Source organism: Caretta caretta, chromosome 1, assembly GCF_965140235.1.
Source record: "Caretta caretta isolate rCarCar2 chromosome 1, rCarCar1.hap1, whole genome shotgun sequence".
Lineage (NCBI taxonomy): Eukaryota > Metazoa > Chordata > Testudines > Cheloniidae > Caretta > Caretta caretta.
In genome coordinates this window covers 330,118,980-330,131,020 of record NC_134206.1, presented here as the reverse complement: position 1 = coordinate 330,131,020, position 12,041 = coordinate 330,118,980, and the positions used below count along the sequence as shown (strand labels likewise).

The following is a 12,041-nucleotide window of genomic DNA, read 5'->3' as shown; positions in this document are numbered from 1 at the left end:
AGGACTTGTCGACATTTAGATTAGGCTGTGGACTAGCTTTTCCCCTCAACATGGAAATGAATGCTGATTTGCTTTCTGTTCTCTTTTCTGTGTAGAAAATAGTTAACTTTCTGTTCAGTCTGGTAGCAAAAAGGAGACATTCTTATTTCTGCCTGTGAAGAATGAGGGAGTTATCTGTATTATATTTTATGATTATCATGTGCACTGCAGTTTAGATGCTTGATATTATCCTGCCTGACTACAAAGATAAGGTACCATAAGGGAGAATACAAAGGGTCCTTGAGCAAACATTCAGGAAGCTATTAACTGGGGAATACCCATCTGCCTGGCTCCAACTAGACTTGCAAGGTTTATTCTTCCCACGCCTGAACCTGGGATCAACGGGGATACTAAACCTTTGAAGTCCTCAGTCTATGAAGGACAGGTGTTGAGCAGACAGCAATGGCTAAACATGAGTCTCAGGGTATGTCTACAGAACAATTAAAAACCCACAGCAGGCCCATGCAAGCTGACTCAGGTTCCCAGGTTTGGGCTAATGGGCTGTTGAATTGCAATAGAGACATTATGGCTCATGCTGGAGCCTGGGTTCTAGGACCCTGCAAGGTGGACTCAGAGCTCGGGCTGCAGCCTGAGCCCAAACATCTACACCACACTTAAATAGCACCACAGTTTGAGCCCCAAGAGCCCACATCAGCTGGCATGGGCCAGCTGCAGGTGTCTAATTGCAGTATAGACATACCCTGAGAGAGAGAGAGAGAATGCTGGAGGGGCTGACTGTCACACCCAGCCCTGGAGTAAGGATGGTTGGGCTGAGTGGAACTTACTCAACACTTGCAAGGAAAGAATAAAGTGTAGGTAAGAACCAGGCATATAGGGCTTGCATAGTTTTATCCCTTTTCCCTGTTTGCTCTATGCCGTCAGGTGAATAAACAATATATTTGTTTTGAGTCACTTTAATCAGCTGCTGGTCACAGACTTCTGAAGAGAAGTTTTCTTGCAGGTGCCAAGTACAATTGATTGTGTGAAGTTTAACCCAGAGATCCAGTCCAAGAGTGGTTTGGATTGCAGGGCTCCACCCGACAGAGACATGATGGAAACCAAGCCTGTCACTTGAAGGGTGCACTTGATATGTACTAAAAGGGGTCTAAAGCACAGCACTCATTGTACTGTGACATTGGCAATGCATGTATTGATCTGAAGAGATTGTGACGAACCATATTAAACATGCTAACATACAAGCCAATCCTACATTAGTTTATATGGACTTTCACTCATTAACTACACCACACCACTCTGTCCTGGCCACTCATAACACCACTCACTCTCCCCCACATTCCCATAGCCATTCACAAATGGTAGTTGTCAATCCTGCCCCTTTGGGTACATGCATGCATTTACACCTCTTACCTGCTTTTCCCCACTCACAACCTCACTTACTCCTGCTCCCCCATATATGCTCACTAACTCCTGCCACACATTCACATATTAATTCACTTCTGTAGCCAACCCCACTGATTTCTCACTGCTCCACCAGACTTACCCCATTTGCACCATCTCTTCCCCCCCACCCCCGCCCCCGGCCCAGTTTGCATATCCCACTCATTCCTGGACAACAACACCCTCTCTCCCTACCCACAAACCCATATATGAAGACTGACACTTGCAGATATGTATGCCTGTAAGCATCGGTGTGTACATCACATAAAGAGCAGCCTTAAATTCTGCTTTGGGTACACATCAGATACCACACATGGTACCTAGGCATTCATACCCTGAGGAACATGTGTGGCAGATAGACAGGACTAAGAGCCTTTTCCACTCCTGCACCTCTGCTTAGAGGCTAGGCACAATCTTGGCCCTTGTACTCTGGGAGAGGAATAGAGCTGGAGTACTCTGTTAGAGTGGGAAGCACAGATTGCCCCCTAGAAAACGGTTTAGCTGACACTGATGTGTGCACTCCCTCACTGAGGTATGATGCCTCCAGGAGCTTGTATCAGTGCAGATTCTTCACTCCCATCCCATAATGCTCTTTAGACCCCACTCTAGCCCCATACACTGAATAAACAAATAACAATAAGCTTCTGATTACCATTTACAGTACATTTCTCAGAGAGTGACTAATCCAGAAAAGTATATTTCTAATCAAGCAAGATACTGTATGTAATTCACACGAAAAGAAAGTGTGAAAGAGACTGCAATAACAAAAAATACACAAGGTCTGTTTCTGTAGGACATGGAAAAATGCTTTTTGTAAAGAGAGACGATATATAGGAGAAAAATATCATCCAGAGACACAAATTTAAAATACACCATCACTGTAAAAGTGATATGAAATTGATGAAATACTTAGAAGATATTGAGAGAAAGAGGTCAAAATCCAAATATTTTGAACAGCTCAGTTGTGAATTATTGGTGAGTTTTGATAAATATTGAATTTAACCATTATTTCTGGAAAATACAAGTGGTTTGGTTATCTCCTAACAAGTAATTTTTTTCCAGATGCTTCCCAGGATGTTCCCTCATTTCTCCCCACATCCATTTGTTTCTTTTTCCAGGTGCCTTTTCCTCTTAGAGCAAAATTAGCTAAAAAGAAAGTAATTAAGATATGGAATTGGCAGAAAAATCTGTTCTATGCAATACATACAGTATCCCCTGCTACGCTTGTGGAAATGTACTTACTAGTCGGTGGCTTTCTATTATTCATCAGAGCATTGTGAACTTCAGATGAGCAGTTGATTTGTAAGCCATCCAGGAGCCAGGCCTTGAAATATAGGTGAGAGAAGTTGGGGTGCTTCAGTTTTCTGGATTCCTGCATCAGAAGATCCAGACTTAGAGGCAGGTGAAGAGGTGATTGCAGGGACAAGCAAATCAGATTTAGGAGCCATATTTGCCTCAGCCAAGCTATGAGAATAGTTTTAGCTTTCTCTTACTTTACTCTATTCAGGAATTTGAGAAGTAATGGTGATTGTGGGAAAGTGCAGAGCAGCAATTGCGACCGGGAGTGGAGACAGCTGCAATGATTTCACCAGGAATTCTCCCAGAGAATCGGGGCTCAGACCATCCCTCAAGCAAAATTTGCAGCACTTTGTGTTGGTTGAGGGTGCAAAAAGGTCTATCACTCGGAAGCCCCAGGTGAAGAAGATTTCCCCTAGGACTGGGTTACTAAATATTCATTCACGGTGTTGGCAGAAATATCTGCTCAGTATATCCACTGAGTGTTCTGAAGACCCAGTAGGTAAGTTGCTGAGATATCAATGTGGCAAGTTATGCACCAGTTTCAAAGCTTTATTGACTCTGCACAAGGATGGGGATCTTGCTCCTTCTTCGTGGTTTATACACTGCATGGTAGCTCTGTCATCCGTCATGATCCTGACCACTTGTATGAAGGGGAGGAAGTGGCTGCATACATATCGGACAGCTCCGAGTTTGAGTAAGTTGATATGAAGGCCCCCTCATGAAAAAGGAGGAACGGAACTTCCTGTTATAACCCTAAGTTCTGAGAACGGTCCCCAAAAGGGGATTGAGAGGGGTGGAAGGTAGGGGGGGATGGAGATGAGGCAAATAGTGTAGCCTGCTGCAATGATTTCTAGCATCCATCTGTCCAACATGATCTGCTCCCATGATGGTCTGAAATGCATAGGGGGAAAGGTGGGAGGGGGGAAGGGTTATGAACACAGTGTCCAGGGATAGTGATTCGTGGCTCTCAACCAAACCATCAGAAGTGTCATGGCTGGGGCTTGGGCAGTCAAACCAAGGGTCAGAGCCAGGAGTTGAGCTAAGTATCAGATCCAGGAGTCAAGCCAAGGATGAAAGCCGGAACCCGAGTCAGAGACCAGGGGCAGTGATCAGGAACAAGACAGGTAGGCAGCAATCAGGAACAGGTCAGGAAAACAGGAACCAGAAGCAAGGCACGGAAGCAGGATCCAGGAACAAGTCAGGAAAGTGGGGCTCAGGAGTCAGAAGAAAAAGAAGGGTCCAATGCAGCAGCCAGCCAGGAATTCACCCCGTTGCACAGACAACTTCATGTGCCTCTCTTTGGGTTTAAATAGGAAGTGCTGACCAATCAGGGGTTCTTGTGTTCCTTCTTTTGGGGCCCAAGGGAAGCCTCCCTGATGTGGCTTCAGGTTTCATGGTCTCTCCACCCAGTCAATTGGTAGCAAGCAGGCATCAGTCAACTGGGAACCCCATGGATCCATGTCTGAGATCTGCAGGCTCATGACAAAAAGGACTGCTTTGCAGAAAAGGTTGGTGGGGTGATGGTAAGAGGGATTTTTCCTTTGGTACCTAAGCTTCTTCCTATGTGATTTTTGCAGGTTTTTTATATGTATGGTATTGAGCTGGACAAGATCTCTGGGCTGTCTGTGATCTGCTATATTTCATTTGGGTCAGGAGCATCAATGCCCAAGGAGCAGAGGGTTGCTCTCAAATCTTTCAGTGAGTGGAGGGACTCAGTGACGTCAATGAAGAGCTTGTGGCCATCAAAAGAAAGATGATCTTCAGCCATGTTCTGGACCTCTCTGAGAAACCCAGAGGATTGCAACCAATTAGCAAGGCAACCCTGCCTTCAGGAGAGGAGTGAAGGATACCTGCAAGGCTGTGTTGGGGTTCTTGCACTTCCTTTAAGGAGATTTGTAAGGACTCTGCTATCCTCTTCATAAGGTCCTAAAAGACCTTAAAGTCATCTGTGCAGAATGGGGGAGGAGGCATCACTGCCTCATCCAGGGGGAATTATGTGTTGGTACCTCTTCCTCAGCTCCCAGATCATGTTCCTCAGAGTGTTGTCATGTGAGGAGAGGAGAAGGCAGGATCCTCGTGTACCAGAAGATACTCCTCTGAGTGGGACCTCCTGCTGGAGGGAGCTCTGTAATACAGGTCACCATATCTGGTCCAAGGATTCCAAAAAGCCCAATGTGAGGGAGGATGGGGTATAGGTTGTGGGTCATGGGTTCATCACTGCAAGTTTCTGGAAGCTCCTCTTCCAAGTAGATTTCAAGGGAGGGAGGTCTCAATGGGAGATTTGTGGTTCACTAAACAGAAACCTCAGAATCTGAAGAAGTATCCTCACCCATTTCTGGAGGTGAGGAAGTGGGGGAGCTGCAGTGGTACCAGAGGTCACGTCAGTACTGAAGGTGTCACCGGAACCAGAGGTTGGGTCAGTACAGGAGGACATGCATGTGCCTGAGGCATGGAGATATTGGCTGGGCTAATGGTACTGTCAGGAAATTTCTCTTGGTACCTGCCAGGAGAGGACAGTCAGGTTCTTGAAGGACTAGGACGTCCTTTGAGAGCAGGAATGTGCTCTGTCTAGGGTGACTAGATGTCCCGATTTTATAGGGACAGTCCCGATATTTGGGGCTGTGTCTTATATAGGCGTCTATAACTCCCTACCCCCTGTCCTGATTTTTCACACTTCCTGTCTGGTCACCCTATCTGTACCAGCAAGGTGGGCTGTTGAACATTCTGCTGTGATATAGCTGCCAGTCCTGGGGATTGTATAGCTGGGTGATCCACAGGCTTTCTAAACTCCTGGCCTTCTAGCATGGGCAGTACTGGAGGAGCTGGTGTCGAGGGAGTCAGGGTTGGTGCTGGCCTCTCGAAGGAGTCCTTATGTCTAGAGGGCTCCAAATTGGATACCAATGCTGGTATCAAGCATGTCTTCTTGACATGGGAAGCAGGAGAAGCCTTTTTCGGAAGTAGGTGAGACTTGGTACTGGAAGGGGTTAGGAGCCTCTGCTGTATCCACATCTGGACATGAGATCCCTTTACTGACCCACCTTTGCGGTAACTTCTCTTCCCTCATTGACTCCTTATCAGAGGATTTATGCCTTCTCTTCTTGGAATGCCTCAGGGGTGTAAACGCTGTCCCTTGGGACTTGGGCATGAGAGTTGGACATGTGGAGGTTGACAGGGCATTTGGATCTCCCAAGGCTGATGTGGGAGGGAGGGGCAGGAGTAGGGGGAGAGGAGTTGGGCTGTGAAATGGTAGCAGGCCCCAAGAAATACTTGAACTGGTCTTCCCTCAGCTTTCTAGACTTGCTCTTGAAGCCAGAGCAGACCTTACAATTTGATGGAGTGCATGCTCCTGGAGGCAGCAAGAACGTCCATTACTGAAAAGAAAAGACCTTTTACAGGTCTGGTCTGGTTTGAACCCTGTGGTTTTGGGGCAGAGTGGAGGGCCCCAAACAAAGGGATCCAAGGTAGGCAGGAAACCGCCGCTACTGGGAAAAAAAGAATAGAGGGGTATCCCCCCAAATGCACAGAGTGCAAAGAAAACAAATGAAAAATAAAATAGATTAAATAAAATTGAGTAAGGAAAAAAAGAGTTAGCAAGCTAATTAAGGGACACACAAGACTGTCTCAGGCCACAGGCAGTTGAGAAGGAACTTGAGCAGCAGGGGTCCACCCTGCCTTATATACCCTCAGTCCAGAGCATGAGGATGTGCAGGGCACAGGTGTGGACCTACAGACACTACTTCCAAAAATCTCCAATCAAAAGGGTGGGCATGCACACCTGAAGTGAAGTGCCCATAGGGACAACTACTCAAAGAAGAATTATGGGTTGTATTCCATTAGCACATATATACACAGACACTTTTTTTTTGGAAAGAGATAGAATTCAGTTGTAATTGTACTATAAAAGTTTCAAGTATACTACATGACAATTATACTTCATTTCTCTATGGAATAGAAGTGGAAAGATAATCTGAACACAGACAGTGTTTTTTGCAGCCAAACCCAGCTATTTAAAATGTAAAGCTGTACTTGCAAGACTCAACCTTTCAAGAGAATGTCAAGCATTTATTTTTTCCACAACAAATGACTATATTTAGTCTTTTCTTTTGCAGACGGTATAGACATAGCTTACATTTTCTTTTATTACTTTAATAGAGAAGGCTGAATATGTATAGACTTTGGGGTTTAAAAAAGTTAGTTCTGAAGGCAAACATATTTATCATATCATTTCAACACAAGCCCAATCGCTGAGTCTCAGAGACATTTTGCTTCATTTGTACTAAAAACAGTCCAAAAAATAGAAGTTTCCCAGTGAAACCTAATAATGGTGCCAGTTTGGTTAACAGAATGATGGGACAATATGCTCCACTAATAGTCTTTACCAAAGTCTGCAGAACACAGTGAAACAGATTATTATTTTAATCTCATATTTATACAGTACCTCAAAGGACTCCAAAGTACCCTATACATTTAAAATGATATACAAATTACATTCAGGAGTCATTACATCCACCACTGACACGTAGTCACCTCTGGGGAAAGTCATGGCAACTGTTTAATATGACACAGCAACACTATAACTGTTTAGAGGGAAAATAATGTATCCAATCAAAGATACAGGGAGAAATGGGGTTATATTGCATATTATCTCTTTAGTGTTGAGTTATTTAAAAATTGCACAGAAGTGAACCTGAACATCACCTACCTGTTCAACCTGTACTGAAGTTCATACTCTCTTTCTTTAATAGCAGTATATTCATTCTGATATTTAAGAAGTTGCTGTCTCATCCTGGAGACTTCACTGGTAAATCCTTCTGGGAACTGATCAGCTTTTTCCAGTGCCTGTTTCTGCTGTTCTATTTCTACAGTGAAATGTTTCGCCTCCTGCAACAGCTGGATCTCTGACTCCTGTAAACTGTGTTAAATAAAAGTATTTAGGATCATACATTAAAAAGGAACCAGAAAGAAACCTTGTAATTATATTATTGTATCTCATATGCTGACCTATAACATTTAATATAAAATGGGACACTCCTGGCACCCCTCGGAACATCAGGATCTCTCTCTTTTTCTCTGTGTCTAGGCTCAGTTACAGTGGGCTTGGTGTATATTCATGGTCCATGTGATAGACAACTCTAAGTGAATGGAATACTACAAGATGGGACTAGTGTTATAAAATAGACTGGGGAAAATATGATGGGCTGCCTTACTCTGTGGTGTAGTAGTGGTGGAATAGGAGTGGGAGTGGCATTCATGTTTATTTAAATTTGATTTTTGTGGGAGGATTTAAGCAACTAGCAGTTTGTTTCATAGAATCATAGAAGATTAGGGTTGGAAGAGATCTCAGGAGGTCATCTAGCCCAACGCCCTGCTCAAAGCAGGACTAACACCAACTAAATCATCACAGTCAGGGCTTTGTCAATCCAGGCCTTAAAAACATCTAAGGATGGAAATTCCACCACCTCCCTAGGTAACCCATTCCAGTGCTTCACCACCCTCCTAGTGAAATAGTGTTTCCTAATATCCAACCTAGACCTCCCGCATTGCTCCTTGTTCTGTCATCTGCCACTACTGAGAACAGCTGAGCTCCATCATCTTTGGAACCCCCCTTCAAGTAGTTGAAGGCTACTATCAATTCCCCCTTAACTCTTCTCTTCTCTAGACTAAACAAGCCCAGTTCATAGAATCATAGAATATCAGGGTTGGAAGGGACCCCAGAAGGTCATCTAGTCCAACCCCCTGCTCAAAGCAGGACCAATTCCCAGTTAAATCATCCCAGTTCCCTCAGCCTCTCCTTTTAAGTCATGTGCCCCAGCCTCCTGATCATTTTTGTTGCCCTCTGCTTGACTCTCCAATTTGTCCACATCCTTTCTGTAGCGGTGGGGGGGCCCAAAACTGTATACAATACTCCAGATATGGCCTCACCAGTGCCAAATAGAGGGGAATAATCACTTCCCTCGATCTGCTGGCAATGCTCCTACCAATGCAGCCCAATATACCGTTAGCCTTCTTGGCAACAAGAGCACACTGCTGACTCATATCCAGCTACTCATCTATTGTAATCCTCAGGTCTTTTTCTGCAGAACTGCTGCTTAGTCACTTGGTCCCCAGCCAGTAGTGGGTGCATGGGATTCTTCCGTCCTAAGTGCAGGACTCTGCACTTGTCCTTGTTGAACCTCATCAGATTTCTTTTGGCCCAATCTTCCAATTTGTCTAGGTCACTCTGGACACTATCCCTACCCTCCAGAATATCTACCACTGCCCCCATCTTAGTGTCATCTGTGAACTTGCTGAGGGTGCAATCCATCCCATCATCCAGGTCATTAATAAAGATGTTGAACAAAACTGGCCCCAGGACTAACCTCTGGGGCGCTCCGCTTGATACCAGCTGCCAACTAGAGATGGAGCCATCGATCACTAGCCGTTGAGCCTGACAATCTAGCCAGCTTTCTATCCACCTTATAGTCCATTCATCCAATCCATATTTTTTTAACTTGCTGGCAAGAATACTGTGGGAGACGGTATCAAAATCTTTGCTAAAGTCAAGATATATCACATCCACCACTTTCCCCATATCCACAGAGCCAGTTATCTCATCATGGAAGGCAATTGGGTTGGTCAGGCATGACTTGCCCTTGGTGAATCCATGTTGACTGTTCCTGATCACCTTCCTCTCCTCCGAGTGCTTCAAAATGCTTTCCTTGAGGACTTGCTCCATGATTTTTCTAGGGGCTGAGGTGAGGCTGTAGTTCCCCAGGTTCTCCTTCTTCTCTTTTTTAAAGATGGGCACTATATTTGCCTCTTTCCAATTGTCCGGGACCTCCCCTGATCGCCATGAGTTTTCAAGGCCTCTGGGTAGGGCTTTACTTGTTCATGTATATAGGGTTAGGGAATCATGAGTTTTCAAAGATAATGGCCAATGGCTTTGCAATCATATCAGCTAATTACCTCAGCACCCTCGGATGCATTAGATCTGGACCCATGGACTTGTGCATGTCCAGCTTTTCTAAATAGTCCTTAACCTGTTCTTTCACCAATGAGGGCTGCTTACTTCCTCCCCATACTGTGTTGCTCAGCAGTGTGGGAGCTGACCTTGGCTGTGAAGACCGAGGCAAAAAAAGCTTTGAGTACTTCAGCTTTTTCCACATCATCTGTCACTAGGTTGCCTCCCCCATTCAGTAAGGGTCCCACACTTTCCCTGACCTTTTTCTTGTTGCTAATATACCTGTAGAAACCCTTCTTGTTACCATTCACATCCCTTGCTAGCTACAACTCCAATTGTGCTTTGGCCTTCCTGATTACACCCCTGCATGCTCGAGCAATATCTTTATACTCCTCCTATCTGTCCAGGTTTCCACTTCTTGTAAGCTTCCTTTTTCTGTTTAAGCTCACCGAAGATTTCACTGTTAAGCCAAACTGGTTTCATTACTTGAGGTCTCAACTTCAGTGGGTACAATCCTATGTGTAACCCACAATTAAGTGAAAAGGTGGAGTGGCATCTCATGTTACTGGAGATTTTGCAAGCCAGGAAAGGGATTTGGCTCTTAGGAGAGAGATTCTTTCATTTATCCATTCCCTGTTGTTAGAGAGGTGACAGGCATGAGGCAAGAAGATCACCAACAGAAAAATACAGGCCATATATCAGGGTGAAATCCTGGCCCATTATAGTCAGCAGAAAAACTCCAATTCATCTAAGGTTAAATCCTGGCCCCACTATTTATTGCCTATCCCTCCAGCCTAATTTTCTTCTAGGAGCCCAGTGCAACGATGGACAGTGATCCTAATCTGCAGGTTTATTATGCTGTTTAGTGTGCATCACCCTCCCTGACTTCATCACTGATGAATTGCCTGACTTTGCTTGTATTACCAACGTCTGGCTGTATATAGTGACACAGTGTCTTGTAATAAATCCATCAATGTAGCAGACTTTGCTTGTTGTAATAGTTGATGTTTAAGAGTAAGACTATTATTAACATGCATTGCTTATTATGGAATAGTTACAATGATAAATGAATCATGAGACCTCATGTTATGCAATTTACTGTACTGAAATCTTTGTTATACGAATTATTGTTCATGCTTTCTGAATACGAATAAATTTACCAAATTAATTTTACATTATGCTAAAAGAAGTTCAGCCACATTGACTAACAGCGTAGAAAATTTCAAATTCAAAAGTTAAAACTGGTTTTGAGGTTCACAAAAGATCAGAAACAATCAAAGCACTACTATTTGACCATTGCTAATTAAAAAGAAGTGAATGCCTCCCCCCCACACACAAAAAAACCCAAAAAGCAAAAGGAATTTGGAATCTCCCAGATGGAGAATTTATACACCAAATTTTAGCTCAGACAATTTTGATATACCAAAATGAAGCTTACCAAACAACTGGATACATTATAGAAATATTAAAACAACCAAAACATAGAAATTCAAATTATACAGGCACTAGTATAAAAGCAAAACATTAAACTGGTCATATAGCAAGGACAGCTGAAATGGCACACAGAAAAAATTCAATTCATTGCACTTCAAGGTAGATAACTACTTCCTATTCTAAGAAAATATGAAAACCACATCGTTCAACAGAACTAAGAATGCATTCTGTAACAGGAACTGAATCTGTAGTGTTCGGATGAGTTGTATTTTAGCTTTTAAAGGGTGAAATTCACTGTACTGCATAGGTCTTGTGTGAGGCCCTACATACCAACCTGAATTCTATTTAAGCTCTTTCAAGAAGATTTTTCTGTTTTGAGAAGAAATATTTTTCGTTCCAGTGGTAATCCCCATTTTAAGAACAGGGAATCTCACTCAAGTTAATGACTCTTTCAAAGTGAAACAACTTTTAAAATAGTAAGATAGGAATTGCAGTGCGGAATCAAAGGTGAATCTAATGGAGTATGTTGTACCTAACAGCAGATTGTACCCTCTGCTTCAAGAGAAGCTGCAAGAAATCCCATAGTGGACAATTATGGAACAACCTAACAGTGTTTGGCTTACACTTTGAAGCTCAATTTGTTTATAATCCTATCTAAAGTAACTGAGAATGTTCCCACTCGGTAAAATTCACTCCTATGCAAAGGGTCAGCACAAGGCCTAGACATCATTTAAGCCTTCAAATAAGGTGAAAATAGGTGAAAACTGATATAAAGACACTATTTAGAGTCTCAGCAACATTCTTATCTTCCTTAAGTGTGCCCTTTAAACCTTATTAGTTCAGGTTTCCTACTTGTAAGGGGACCTTTGCCCCCTTACTAACATTCAGTGGGGGCGTTGTAGTTGCTAGCTCCCAGTACTAAAAAGGGGGA

The 12,041-nt window shown here is 43.6% G+C and overlaps 1 protein-coding gene across 3 annotated transcripts in view; it reads right to left on the bottom strand.

Moving 5' to 3' along the window:
* The window catches only part of CCDC146 (coiled-coil domain containing 146), a 114,083-nt gene that overhangs the window by 43,076 nt on the left and 58,966 nt on the right, over window positions 1-12,041 (bottom strand). For all 3 annotated transcript variants that reach the window (XM_048836426.2, XM_048836427.2, XM_048836428.2), the window contains exon 4: window positions 7,439-7,648. In XM_048836426.2, coding sequence (XP_048692383.1) covers window positions 7,439-7,648 — 210 coding nt within the window. The remainder of the gene's footprint in view (window positions 1-7,438; window positions 7,649-12,041) is intronic.